General features: G+C 32.1%; 2 protein-coding genes across 2 annotated transcripts; one reads left to right on the forward strand and one right to left on the reverse strand.

Annotated features, from left to right (window-relative positions):
* The first annotated feature begins 2,046 nt into the window (after positions 1–2,046).
* LOC101266631 (E3 ubiquitin-protein ligase WAV3) lies at positions 2,047–5,000 on the forward strand. The gene is made up of 2 exons (XM_004237987.5): positions 2,047–2,788; positions 2,902–5,000. Exons 1-2 carry the CDS (start codon positions 2,423–2,425, stop codon positions 4,786–4,788), a joined length of 2,253 nt encoding a protein of 750 aa, XP_004238035.2. The 5' UTR covers positions 2,047–2,422; the 3' UTR covers positions 4,789–5,000.
* Positions 5,001–9,742: 4,742 nt separating this feature from the next.
* LOC101266935 (glutamyl-tRNA reductase 1, chloroplastic) lies at positions 9,743–13,343 on the reverse strand. The gene is made up of 3 exons (XM_004237988.5): positions 12,785–13,343; positions 11,590–11,831; positions 9,743–11,259 (listed from the first exon to the last, which is right to left on the reverse strand). The coding sequence occupies exons 1-3, from the start codon at positions 13,044–13,046 to the stop codon at positions 10,129–10,131; spliced, it is 1,635 nt and encodes a 544-aa protein (XP_004238036.2). The 5' UTR covers positions 13,047–13,343; the 3' UTR covers positions 9,743–10,128.
* Positions 13,344–15,545: the final 2,202 nt, after the last annotated feature.

Consider the following 15,545-nt stretch of genomic DNA (forward strand, 5'->3'; position numbering starts at 1 on the left):
GAAGAAAAATAATAAAATGGAATAAAGAAATTTATTTGGTTAGGTTAACTATGATTAAGTGTTACTTTGATGAGCAAAATCTTATACATAATATTGTATTTGTCGTTTATCGTTAATAGATCATCTTGTATTTATTTTTTTCACAAAAAAATTAATGTAAAACATGTGTAATCGACATAATCAATTTTATTGAAAAAGAAAGGTTTACCCCATGATATATGATTTTCTTAAAATTACTCTCAAGTTAGATCTCAGATAAGATCAAGGGAAAATACCAAAATATTAATAAGAGTAAAATATTAGACCAAAATTTAAATGGTGGATAAAATATAAGGTTAAGATATTTGTAGATACAAGGTCACATAATTCAAGTGTCTATATTTAACAAAAAGAAGAAAAAAAAGTGTCTCTGTATTACAATTATATTGCTTCTACTCCCTTGATTAGGAATCTGTTAAAAAAATTGTAATATTAAATTAAAAATGCTTATGATGCAATAAACGCTTTGTGTTTGTGATATTAATATAACATGCGAGATTAAATTCAAAAATTATAATGTGTAACAAATTATATTATTTTTTAAGAGAGTTATGGAAAAAAGACAAGATACATAAATTGGAAGTATCAAAAAAAAAAAAATGTCTCTGGTTACCTCAATTATAGATCATAAATCCTGTCATAAATGGGAAATGAAGAATTGCATGTGTTTAATCATGCTGAAATTAAAATAAACTAGGCTTATGTTTAGTCATAAATTTTAAAATTATAACGTACAATTTCAGTATAATTTTTTAATATGAATTTTTATTTAAATGTGAAGTTTTGTGCTTGAAACTTGAAGGTGCAATTATTTTTTTTCTAAAAATTGTCAAGTTTTGATCAAATTTGTATGATCGAACTAATATGTTTTTAAGAAAAACTTAATCTCACGATCCAATAAATATTTTATGTTTTTTTAAAATTTAATTAAATTTTATGATCGAATAAATATTTCAAAAATAAATTTTAAATTTTGATTAAAAAGAATTTTTCGTGAAACTCTAGCTGAATCCTCTGGGAAGAAACCGTTGACCTTTGGATCCAAAATAATATTCCATCTCTTCAAAATCATGTGGTATCATTTGAGTGGATACGAAATTTACGAAATAAGGTAAAACTCTATTACGTTTACTAAATTGCTCTTATTATAGTTAATTCAACACTTACTTTTAGTTAATTTCTTCTTACAATAAACTGTTAAATAGAATTTAATAAGCATAAAGTAAAAATGGTGCGAATCTTTTTTATAGACCGACTTAAAAAGGAAAAAGTGTTGCATAAAATTATCTTCATTTTAGAATAAAACGTTAAATATGACTCTATAAGTATAAATCACAAATGATGTGAATCTTTTTAGAGATTGGCTTAAAAGGAAATACTGATATATAAAATTGACCTTTTTATTTTAAAACGTTAAATATGACTCGATAAGTATAAAATGAAAATGATGTGAATCTTTTTTAGAGAGGCTTAAAAAGGAAAATGATTTATGTAAATTGAAACAAGGAATGTAGTAGTTATTCCTTCATCCCATTTTAGTTAATTATTAAAAATTATATATAAAAAGATAATTTTACTAATTAATCCTCATAAGTTTATCAAAAATCTTTTAAACAAATATGAAAACTTAAAAAAGAAAAAATTAATTTCAAGGGACAATAAAGAATAATTTTAATTTACTCTGTCTTGATTTAGTAAGATGTATAACTAATATGAGACAATTATCTTCAAGTAAGATGGTCAATTAAATTGATCACCAATTCTTTTTTTATATAATCTTCTTTTCTATTAATGTATATTTGTATTAACCAGGTTAAAAATAACAAAAAAAATAGTTTTTTTAAAAATCAAAAATCAAAACAAGGTTTCCCTCAATTTTTTATTTTTTGACTTAAAATTAATTTAAATTTAAACTTTTTATATTTTAAATTCAAAAGCTACTTTTTGAGTTTATCCAAAGGAGCAATAAATATTATTTACCATTATTTTCATATCTACATGCCAGAAACCAACCAAGCACCAGGTAATTTTCTCCAAAATAAAAATAAAAAATAGACCATATCCCTTATAATATACTTGTGTATATATATTTATTGAATGAATAAACAAGCCTACTCAAAAAACTCCCTCATATGACACAAAACACAGAGTGCAATAGAAAGAAGAAACAGATCTCAAATACTTTATAGATGCAGCTATCTTTTTGTGTCTTAATAGCAGCAAAAAATTAAATTCAGAGAAGAAAAAAAAAGGCTCTGACTATAACTCTGAGCTGAGATTTCTCTATCTTTATACTTTCTTTTGTTTCTATCCTTTTCTTCTTCTTCTTCTTCTTCAACTTGTTTGTCAACTTTGTTTAGATCCATTTGAATTCTTTTGAGAAATGGGGACAGGATGGAGGAGAGCTTTTTGTACAACAATCCCAAGAGATAGAGAACCTCATTTTGTGGATAAAGATTCACAACAAGTGAACAACAATGGCGGTGGACAACAAGTCCCAAGTCCAAGTCCAAGAAGCTGTGTAAAGCTTGGTTTTTTATCTAGTAGTAATCCTTCAACTCCTCGTTTGCGATGCAAAACTAATAATAAAGCTTCTTCTAATGACATTAACACTCTTATTAGTCCTAAACTCCATTGCAAAACTACTCCTAAATCCAACACGAAAAGCCCTAAAACTTTACTTGGTTCTAATCCTTCTTCTCCAAGATCCCCTTTTTCTATCCTCAAGAACACCCTACGTCTCTCCAAAGTAAGAATTTGATTTCTCGTTTACTCAATTAATAGTGTTATTATCCCCTGTTTTTCTCTCAATTCTTGGCTAAAAATCTAATCTTTTTGTGTTTTTTTTTTTACTATTTGCAGCATAGCTGTGGAGTTTGTACACAGAGTGTGAAATCAGGGCAAGGAATGGCTATATATACAGCAGAATGTTCTCATACTTTTCATTTTCCTTGCATTGCTTCTCATGTTAAAAAACAGAGCAATTTGGTTTGCCCTGTTTGTAATTCAACATGGAAAGATGTACCCCTTTTAGCCATTCACAGACTTCAACAACAAGAAAATCAAAAAACCCAAAAACCAGAAGAAGTAGAATCATATCCAAGTACCCCAATCAGAAAACAAGAAAAGCCATTACCAAATGTCAAAACTTATTACAAACCAGAGCAGTGTGGTTATAATGATGATGAGCCTCTTTTTACTCCTACTGCTGGAGCTAAATTTGTTTCGATACCGGAAGCAAATGAGGAACAAGATGATGTAGAAGAAGAAATCGAAGAATTCCAGGGGTTTTTCGTGAACCCGATTTCGAGTGATGAAGCAGTTGCTAACCTGAGAGATAATAGAAGTGTTGAAGTTAGCTTAATGCCTGAAGCTGCCATTGTTTCCGTTGGAAGAACTCATGAGACGTATGCTGTTGTTCTGAAAGTTAAAGCTCCACCACCTCCGCCGTCGCCTCCGGCGGGGAATTCGAATTCTGGGTCGGGTCATTTTCTTGACCCGGCACGACGTGCTCCGATTGATTTGGTTACTGTATTGGATGTGAGTGGGAGTATGAGTGGTGCAAAGATTCAAATGTTGAAACGAGCCATGAGGTTGGTTATTTCCTCTCTCGGCTCTGTTGATCGGCTTTCAATTGTGGCTTTCTCTGCTACACCAAAAAGATTACTTCCTCTGAGAAGAATGACTCAACAAGGACAACGATCGGCTCGGCGCATTATTGATCGGCTTGTTTGTAGCCAAGGGACTTGTGTTGGGGAAGCTTTAAGGAAAGCCGCGAAGGTGCTTGAAGATCGGCGCGAGAGAAATCCAGTGGCTAGCATTATGCTTTTATCCGACGGTCAGGATGAGAAGATCCAGGGAAGTAATACACACAATCAACGATCGGAATCCACCCACGTGTCCTCCACCCGGTTTGGTCACATAGAAATTCCGGTTCATTCCTCCGGGTTCGGGAAAAAAGGCGGCTTAAGCCATGAGCCGGCTGAGGAGGACGCGTTTTCGAAATGCGTTGGCGGTTTATTGAGTGTAGTGGTTCAAGATCTGAAACTCCAGCTGGATTTCTCATCCGGCTCAGACCCGGCTGAAGTTGCAGCTGTTTATTCGTACAATGGTCGGCCAGCTGTACTCGGGTCGAGTTGTGTTCGGCTTGGCGATTTATACGCCGAGGAAGAAAGGGAGTTGCTATTAGAAGTGAAAATCCCAACAATGACTAATGGGTCACACCATGTGTTATCCGTTAGATGTTGCTACAAGGACCCGGCAACACAAGAAGCAATTTATGGAAGGGAACATTCTTTATTGGTTCCAAGGCCTCAAGCCGTTCGATCTTCAATCCCGAAAATTGAACGACTCAGGAACCTCTTTATAACTACGAGGGCAATTGCGGAGTCTAGGAGATTAATCGAGCATAACGAGCTATCTAGCGCGATGCATTTATTGTCATCGGCTCGAGCATTGTTGATACAATCCGGGTCGGCTTTTGTGGACGAGTATGTAAGAGGATTAGAAGCCGAGCTGACGGAAGTGCAATGGAGGAAACAATATCAACAGCAGATAGAGCAGCATAAAATGATCCAACGGCAGAGAACGAATGAGAGGGAAATGAATTTATTCTTGGATGAAAATGGTGAGCCGTTAACGCCTACATCGGCTTGGAGAGCAGCTGAGAAGCTAGCTAAAGTGGCTATGATGAAGAAGTCGATGAATAGAGTGAGTGATTTGCACGGCTTTGAAAATGCTAGATTTTAAATAATTGTAATAAATTTGGTTAGGTTTTAAAGGAAGGCAAACAACTGGGGGAAGCGGCCCAATGGGCCATGCATATAACAGCGACTGTTGATCCAGACGGTCCGGCCCTTTCTGCAGTAGAGGCCCACTTAGGATTGATTGATTTATTGGGCCCGTAGCTTTTGTCTAGTATTCTAGTTTTTATTTTTATTTTCAATATTATTCGACTGAAACTTTACTTTTTAAAAAAAAAAAATTAGAGATTTTGCTTTTGCCTTTTGTATTGAACAACGTTAGAGGACAATGTAAATGCAATTCTCAATTGGAATATTTAATTCTCATGCATCTTCTTTTAGAATAATTGAAATAAATAAATTATGAATCCCCATTGTCTTTAGAGTAACAAAGAAAAATATAAAGCCAGTACTTATTTTTCGTACAATTTTTTATGTGGTAACTAATGTATTTATTTTTGAACCTTCCCATCTACACTTCTAGGACGTAATGATTAAATTCTACTTTGAGGTTTAGGCTAAGGCTTCATTGTCTATGAGTTTTGATAGTTAAAATTGTAAAACACAATATGTTTTTTCTTTCGAAATTGTTTTGTAATGATTTTACTTGAGTAGAAGATCTATTGAAGATAACATCTTTCGATCCGAAGTTAGGGTTAAGATCTTTGCACACACTAACCTCCTCAAACTTAGACTATATATAATGTTGTAAATTATAAAGACATGATAAATAAATATATCCTTTAACTTGGTTGTCTCATTTCACATTTATGCTTTCAATTTTGGGTGTGCAAAAATAGACACTTAAACTTATATAAAATTGAACAAATAGATACAAATGTTCTACGAGGAAATTTGTGTCCTACGTGTATTGTGACGCATTGGGTTCGTGTGCCTATTTGTTCAACTTTATACAAGTTTAAGTGAATATTTGTGCACACTCAAAGTTGGAGGGCATAAATATAAAATGAGGTTAAGTTAAAGGATATATTTATGTAGTATGCCAATTGTAAACACTACACCAGTAATGATCTTTAGCTATAATTAATTAACTAATGACAATTAACAGTTTTTGTGAATCTCTCTAATGTCTATAAGCTATAGCGACACTAGATCTATTCACATTTAATTAATACCAATAACATTATTTGTTCATGTGCATATATACTGTCGTTAAAAACTATTTTTGTTATAGTATTATATACTATGATTTTTATTAAGAGGTTTACAAAGTTCCACATCTTAGACTATCAAAAGTCATATTTTTTTGCTTAATGTGTGAATAACGTGACTTTTTTGGTCATTCATATAAGTTTGAGATGAAATTTGAAGGACCTATCTGTTTTATTTTTGTTGTACAAAGACAAGTAGACATGAAAGATGCTTCTCAATTTACTACGTACTAACACAAAGTGACAATATGTGAAATTAAATATAGTTTGAAAAGGGGGCCAAATTCTACGTTACATTTTCAAAATCGAAAAATTCCATTTCCCAAACTTCTTTTCAATCTCTTCAATGTTTTGTTCTACTTGTAATTCATAAAAATATTATTTGATTCTTTGGTGGATATGTCAATGAGGCATTCTTTCGATGTTTTAATATGTTATATACCGACTAAATCAAAGTTTTCGGAACAAAGAAGCTTATGTTATGGAATATGTTTTCCGTTCAAGTAGGTTTTTATGAATCGTGAATTTGCATTATTCAGGTCGGTTATAAGTTTTGAATATTTGAATGGTAAATCGGAGAAAATGATTAGATATTGTGTTTTTACTGTTTTGCATAGAAATATCGTTTATTAGCCATATTCGAGTCTGTATTTAAAAAAATAATCATTGTTTCAAAATTTCAGCTCTAGGATGGTTGGTATTTTTAATTGCATGTGGTGAAAAGCGGCTATTTGTAAAACTCATCTATTTTTATTCACTATATATATATATATATATATATATATATATATATATATATATATATGGAAGTGCTAAATCGCCAGAAAATTTGATCAGAAAATTAAAAAAATTATAATATTTTTCTTTTTTTAAAAAAATTAATTTTTTTTCCCATTCTTTAGTTAGACTATATTAAAGTTAAAAGGATAAAAATATTTTAAAAGGTGAATTAACATAGAAAAATTATTATTCTGACCAAATTTTTTTTCTGGTCAAAAAGATTTTTTCATATATATATATATATATATATATATATATATATATTAAAGAACAAGTGATGGGTATGATTGCTTGAGTTTCAGCAATTGTGTTACAATAAAGATGGTAAAGTATGTAAAACTTTTATTATTAGTTACTAGCTCTAGGTTTATCCTAAAGTTTTGATAAATTATAATATGATTGAACCTATTCTATTATTAGCCTTTTCTTCCATTTTCTTTAGTGTTTCAACTTTCTAGTTTAATTTTTTTTTTTAAAAAAAAAAAAAAGAATCACTGGGTACTTTTGAACTTAGTTTAAACAGTACTAATGATTATAGCTAGAAACAACTACTAGTATAAATTAAATAAAGGAGGCAACTAATAATGAGTTAAAAGTAGAATAATTGGATAATTATATCAATTAGTAACTAACTTTTATCAGTTCACAATAATTGGATATTCCTAAAAGATAAAAAATGATTCTACCTGTAGCAGTAGGTGGTGTAACAATAATTTTAAGGAATAATATTTTGGAACAAAATAATTGTACTCTTGATGAACAACTAGATAAGTTGGTGTACATTTGCACAAAAAGATAAAAAAAAAAATGTCAGTGAGTTTTAAATTATTTTACCTAATACTACCAAAAAAACAAAATGACTCATATTCTGCAATTTTTTGGACCCATTTCAACACCTAAGCCCAATGTGCTAAGTGCAAAGACAATGAATTGGACAAAGAAGATAAATGACCTAAAGTCTCAAGAGTTTTATCATACTACATTTTAACCTAAGTTTTACCAATAATTGATGCATGCAAAGAATGACAATGAATAAAGCCTGTATAAATATGGCTTATTGTAAAATTTATTCATGTGATTTAATTGGGACCACATTCTTATTTAGTTGAAAAAATAAGGATCCACGGGAAGGGTGACGATTGATTTCGATGCGCGATCTGAATTCCAAGCGTGACATTCTTAAAATTTTGAAATTCACAACTTCACAAAGAAAGAACCCTTGAAAATGGGTGGTTTTAAACTTTCGACCCTCGCTTGCCCTATGATCAAATCTTTGAGGTCAAAATTGTTACACTCGAAATTTTATCTATGGAGCAAGCAAAGTGAAAAGTTGAAAGACCGCTTTTTAGTATATATAACCAAGTAATCATAATTCTCTTTTGTAGCAAATAGGGTAAAAGAATTATATTGTTAACCGTCTTGTCAAGATTTTACTTGATCCTTCACAGACATGAAAGCTTATCCTATTCTTCATTTTTTGCACATTTAATAAGATAACATAGTGGTATATTATTATTTTGTCTAGTTTTTTTTTTATGGTATTAATAATGTCATTTCTCATATATTTATGACCTTTTACACTTGTTTGTAGGTAAATGTATGTGGAATTAACTGGAATATGTCTAATGTTCGTGAACTTATTTTATTATTATGACTGTGATATTCAGGTCAACTTTTGTGCACACCTGATTTCGCGAGATACTTTTCACCTCTCACTAGTAATTTCACGTATCAGGTGTCTCATCTAATGTTAGTGAACTTGACAAGTATACCCTAGCTGGACTATTATACAAACCAGAAAAAGGACACAACTTAAATGAACAGACAAATTAATGTGTTGACAAAAGAGTGGGGGTGGGTGAGGTTCATTATTGATGACTTTGGAACTGATGATATTTTTGAAATGCGTATACTCTCTTATTCATGGCTCGGCAGCTATCCTTGCAAAGCGGCAGAGCTAGGATTTAAAGCTAATGAGTTCAGTTTTTTTTTTTTTTGAGTAACTCAAAAGTTAGAACCAAAGTTACGAGCTAGCTCCACTCTGTTGCAACTGTATTAGACATGACTCGTGAGTATTTGTAAATGCTGAACTTTAGTATCTATTATATATTGAAAACTTGTTTGAAGAGTATCTCCAGACTCCAATCGTGGAATTACACTATCTCGAGTGAATTGATGGTTTTTACTAATATATCTCCGATTTTCTTTTCTTCACGTGAAAATACATGTATATATACAACTCAACTTCAAAAGTACTCTTTAAAACTTTGACTTAAGTATTCTTTCTTTCAAGTTCAACCAAATATTGGCATATTGCCCAGATGCCTATATTAGAGTTTTCTATGCAAGTGAAGCAAAAGATTTATAAGAGCTCATTTTCGTGTATAATCTGACCATTTAGTCATAGCCAGAAGAGTAAGATTCATGCTATATAGTAAGCTCCTAACTCTAATAACAGTACTGAGTAAATGGAGCTCTGCATTTTTAGATATTAGACTGACCTTAGGGAGGATCCGATTAAAAACAAATTAATGGGTTTAACTTAAGCTCAAAAGCTAACTCGTGAGATTAGGATTGCCCCAGATCATAAAAAGAGAGCATCCCATCCTTAAAGTACTGACATGGGGACTCAACAGGACCACCATTCAAGGTTTTCTCTAGAAATTTTAGTTGTGTAGGTTTGATATGCAAAGAACAGAAGGTCATCTTGGCTAACAAATTTGACAAGTTCCAGTTCAACTTTTCAATATTCTTCCTAGTTTTGGTACACCAAAACCTACTTGACCCTTTTATGTTCTACCTGCTATGCAAAATCATTAGGGTATCAACAGTTATACCAACTACTTTAATAACCGAGGCAAATAAAGTAGAGAAACAATAATCTAAGACCAAGATTGTTATCATGAATTCTGTTATGTGAAAGAGAACAGAGCAGCATTACAGTAATCAATATTGTTGCATTTAACAATTACGTTGCAGGGTTACAAAGTGAAGGGAGAACAAGTCGAATGAAATTAATACATCAACATAATAATCATAAAGTAAATGAATCAGTGAATATGTTACAAGGCTAGAACTGTTTGTGGAAGGAGTATATGGATCTCTCCCATGAATCACTCATTACAAGGATATAACTTCAGCTAATAACATCGATAGAACAGCTACATACAAAATGTACTCTTAAGACACAAGAGGAATAGACAATCAGAGGTTTGCATATATCTTTGACAAAATTAAATCAACAGGAAAGATCTCGGTAAGGGATCATATCCTGACTATGCATTTCAATGAGAATTTGCAGTACCACCAACAGAAAGTACAATTGAGGAATTCTTCCTCTTATTCAGTTGAGGCTCTGAGAGAATTTTCAATGAAAAAAGCTTGAGAGATTCACCTTATTTTTGAGTTTGCTCCACTTTAGCTCGGATTTTCTGTTCCAATACAGATATATCTGTCTCGAGGCTGAACATCCTATTTAGAGCATGCATATTCTCAAGGGTCTCACTCAATGTGCGGCTGTCACTCCCATCACATCTTAGGTGTTGCATGGGACCATGAAGGAGCTTGTTAACTATTCCACGACTAAGATCATCAACAGCCTTCTTTGTCTTCTTTGAGATATCATCACCCATTTTTGACATGCACTTGTCCAGTTCAGCAACCCTTATTCTTTCTGCATAAGCCCTCAGTTTCTTGATGGTGGGAACAGTCTCCAGTGAATCCCTCCAAGCTTCAAATTGTTTGGATTCTTCAGAAATGATTGCTTGAGCTTCCATAGCTTTACGAAGACGGTCCTCCTTATTAGCTGCCACAACCTCTTTTAGATCATCTACATTGTACACCCGTGCGTCCTCTAGCTCATTCACACAAGCACCAACATTCCTAGGAACTGAGATGTCAATGAAAAGCCTTAAACTTCCAACACTTGCACTAACAGGTGGAAGATCCACAACATGTTCTTTCATAAACAGTGGCGTTTCTGATGCAGTGCTCGTGAAAATAACATCAGCTTCAGCAGCACATTTAAGCATTTCATTGAGGGGCTTGTAGATTATCTCGACATCTTTCATTTCTTCACGAATGGCAGAAACTCTATCCTCACTTCTGTTTACAACAACCATCGTTGTGCATCCCTTGGCTACCAAGTGCTTAATCACAAGTTTCCCCATTTTGCCTGCTCCAATAACTAGCATCCTAGCAGTAGTGTGGCAGGATTCAGGAAGCTTCATCAGAGCCAACTCCACAGCAGCTGAACTTACAGAAACTGCGCCTGCTGCAATGTTTGTTTCAGTTCTAACCCGCTTTCCGACGGTGATTGCATGCTTGAATAGTCCACTAATGTTTCTTCCAAAGCCTGTAACTCCTTGACCAACCTTGACTACTTGCTTGACTTGAGCAAGGATTTGACCTTCCCCTAAGACCAACGAGTCTAGCCCAGCTGATACTTCAAAGATGTGCTGTGTCGCATCATTATTATACAGTAAAAAACGGTGCTTACAAATTTCTGTAACAGGGACTCCACTTGTCTGCAAAAGAAAAGGACAACTGTTAATCAGTTTGATGGTTATATCTGTTGTGATGAATGAAAATTCATGATTGTGAGCAAAGAACCACAATGTTGCAAATATGATATAAATACAGAAGCTACGATCTTTTTAAAAGAGACATTCAGCAAGTTCTGTTTTAGGTTTTATTAGAACAACGAGTAGGATATGCAGCTCATAATGATATCCCCTTCTCACCAAGAAAATAAGAATGTATAATTGAACTTTTCTTTTTCTAATCACAATCCAAAGTAAAAGATAGCAGATGATAAAGCTACACCATCACCTATACAGTTCAAGGGAAAAGAATACCTTTGACATCCATTCAGTAACTTCTTTTACGCCACGATGTTGGGAAAGAGCCACAACATAGATCTCCATCCTGTTACAGGTACTAAGAACTGCAGCTTCTTCAATATGATTCAAATTGCAGAGCTCCCCAATGGCTCTCGGCCACTCTGCTTCAGGAATAGCCAGTTTTTCACGTACTTCAACAGGCGTAGTGTGGATACTGAGCCCAATGACAACGATACTGCTCCTCTCCTTGGTATATCCTGAAGCATATTAAGATTTTTAAAAAAAAATGCTTCTTACTGAGCGTACACTGATTTATATTAAACAAGGGAGAAACTCATTATATTTGACATTTGCAATAGTGAGTACTCTTTACATATATTTACAACTATGCCCAGCACAACGATGTTATATATTAATTCAAGAAGATATCACATTGTCTATGTTGTCAAATCATCAAGAACTGTAAGGACTGATACTACTGCACCACATGCAAAGTCTGCAACCAGGATAGACCAGGCAACTATCAAATATTTTGGTCAGGATGCAAGAATATGATTCCAACTTCTCGCACACTAGCCGCCAATGGAAAAAAGAACTAGGTATATTCCTCCATTTGTCTAGACTTGGTAGGCAGAGTTACCCGATAACCATTATATAACAGAAACATGAGGTCCAACGCCGCACCCCCTATCAGCCTTGGTAGGCAAAGTTGCCCGATAACCATTATATAGTTACAGTATCTAGTTAATGATAATGTTCCAATCTATCATGCAGCAGGGAAGCGGCATAAGCACAAACGACTTCCGGCCTTAAGAAAAAACTAGTAAGATAACAATATCCTTACTAAACAAGGAATTGACTAAACACCATGATTCCACCACATGATCTTCAACTATAAGACAAGTAAAGAAGAAGCCTTGATCAATTAGGAGAAACTACTCCAAAAACAAAAGACCAGAAAATAAGATAAATTAATATGGAGCTAATGAAGGATACAGCAGCTAGAACATCTTCAGCTCATTAATAAAACAGAATCACTGAGCTGCTAAAGAATCATATCACCAGAGTTAATAAGAGAAATAAAAATCAATCAACCAACAATTACATAGTAAAAACGAAAACACAATTAACTGCAAAATGTAATCCAAATTCTCAAAATAATCATATATCAAAGTGAATAAAAAAAACTTTACACAAATGAAACACATACTGTCAGCAGCTGAGCTCTTAAGCTGCTCAAGAGCAGAAAGGCTAGAAGACGACGTCACATTTCCAGAACTCTGACTCTGATCCACAACATCAGATGCTGCAACTTCACACCTGATCCCTGAATTGAACAAACCCTTTTGAATTGACAGCCTTCTAACCCGACCCGGATTGCAAAACAACCCAATTGACGCTGGAGAAGCCGCCGCAGCCGATGATGATAAAGACTCAAGCTTGGGCCCAGAAAATGCGGTTGGAATAGCCATTTTGTTCACAACAAATTCGAGCTCCCAAAAACCCTAACCCTAAATTTGTATTGTTGGAAGGAGATATGAATTGGGGGTTTTAGGAGCTCTGTGGTCAACAATGGTGGAAGGCGTGTGGCGTTCAAAGGGGGAAAATTTTGTGCCTTTGAGTGTTTTCTTCAGTTTGTATTATTTTCTTGAAAATAATTTGTAATTTTTGTGTTTGGTAGGGCAAGTATTGACAATAAAGCTTTTTGAGGATTTCTCTAATTTCTGATTGGCTGTGCATTCCACGTTTTATCCACACTCACTTAACTCCTATCCACCATTAAATTTATGTGCTTTTTTTCTATAATAATAATAATAATAATCGTAACTGAGTATCTCATTTAATTTTACGATATCTAATATTTTAATTTGAATGAATAAAAAATTAGTGTTTATTAATCTATATATTATAATTTTCAACTCACTTTATTAATTGTCTAAATTTACACTACATTAGGAAACTTTGTTGGGGGTTTATGATTTATATTTTATTTTTTTTAATTGTGTTTTTAATTTTATATTTTATTTTATGTGTGGTGAGAAAGGAAAAGGTGGAATGAACTTCCAAACATTTGATTAATCTTGTTAGTTTGTTCCAATCAATATGCTCTTTTCTAATTCGTATAGACTTTGTAGGAGTTAATTTATTTATATCACTTACTTACAAAGTTTCACAAACTTTATTTTTTTTAAATTCATTTGATTAATCTATTAAATTAGTTTAAAATAGAATAATCTAAGATTTAAGTTACAAATCTAAATATTCAAAAACTATTATATATATATATATATATATATATATATATTAATTAAACCTTATATATTCTCAAAAATAAAAATATGACATAAGATAGACTAAATCGAATTAAAGAAGCAAATACCTAATAAAACAAAAGTGAGTTAGTTAAACATGCAATACTAATAAGATTAGAATCATTATCTTGATTTTAGCCATTGAAACACTAAAAGTAAAGTTGCCTCTTATCGTCACACATTAATTGCCATTTTCTTGGAAAAAAAAAACATTTTCTAATCTCTTATATCAATTATATATTTTAGTTAAATTGTATTTATTTATTTTTTTTATATGTAAAAGATCAATATATAACTAATACAGAAATTTCGTGAAGAAAATACAAGAGACATTTTATAAAATTATTTTTTTATTTTTTCAAATTATTAGTGGTGTAACGTGTCTCAATTTGTTTGTTCTCCCATTTTTAATTTATTTAACTATTAATGTTTTTTTTTTAGTAATAGATGGAAAAAAAAATGTCCTAATAATATCTTAGCATATGTATAGAAAAAGATAGTGAAATAAAATGATTGGTGGAAAATGATAGTAAGAGATATTCAAAGAAAAAGATAAGATGAGAAGAGGAAATTGGTGATTGAGATTTGTTGATGGATTTCCAAAGGGTCTTTTTCTGCCACAATTTTGTTTACAATATGAAAATGGTCGTGGAGAATCTATGTACTTCCATCTTTCCATCTAGGGCTTGTTAAAAATCAAATCGAAGTGATAAAAAAATTATTAGTTTATAGTATTGGGTTATTGGTTTAGTGATTTTAATAACGGTTTTGATTTTTTTCTTATCCGGTTATTAATTTTTAACGATTTGAAGTTTTTTCTTAACGGGTTAATCGATAATCCGATAGTAAATTAAAGAATAATATTTATACCATTTTGTATATAAAGTCCTCGACTTAGATTTTAATTTCCTACTTTTATTTTTTATTGTCTCAAACACTTGGTTATTCAACAATGTAAAAGTGTTTGCTTTTGATCAAGAACTTGTGAACTTAAGTGCATGGTTTATTTGGTTTGTCACCTTGTCTCTAAGTGACTTTTAATGTTTTTTCTTTTGTGTCAAATCTTAATTGTTAAACCGACAACGATGAAAAACTGATAAGTCAACGATTCAGCATCTCTACAAACCAATAATCAATAAGACAATCCGATAAACTTCAAAATCGAATCGAACCGACCAATATGCAACCCTTCTTTCCTCCATAGATATGCACAATTGCATTCAACTCATTTTACTAATATTTATTATATCTCTGAAATCGTTATAATTTTAAAAAATTATCTCATAATAAATGTTATTTTAGAAATTTAAGATAAGAATTAACAATTGTTTTCAATTACACTTTTAATATCATGAGGTTTTCAAAGTTGAATACACTTTAAATTCGATAAACATGTGCGAAGTATATGAGTGTTGGAAATTGATATTCTTCTAAAGAAATGATTGCTCAAGAAAGTATGCATAATATTTAAGTGAATTTTTTATTTCAATCTGCTTTGTTAAATGTGGATAACTTAGTAAACTACTTTTGATTCCTAATTAATTATTTATTGTTTTTCATGAAAAAAATAGTTGTCTAACGATAATGAAAAATAATTTGATAAAAAGTAGTATATACTGACTTGATTTGCAAATGTTCTAGAGAAACTCCAACAACTAA

Source organism: Solanum lycopersicum, chromosome 4, assembly GCF_036512215.1.
Source record: "Solanum lycopersicum chromosome 4, SLM_r2.1".
Lineage (NCBI taxonomy): Eukaryota > Viridiplantae > Streptophyta > Magnoliopsida > Solanales > Solanaceae > Solanum > Solanum lycopersicum.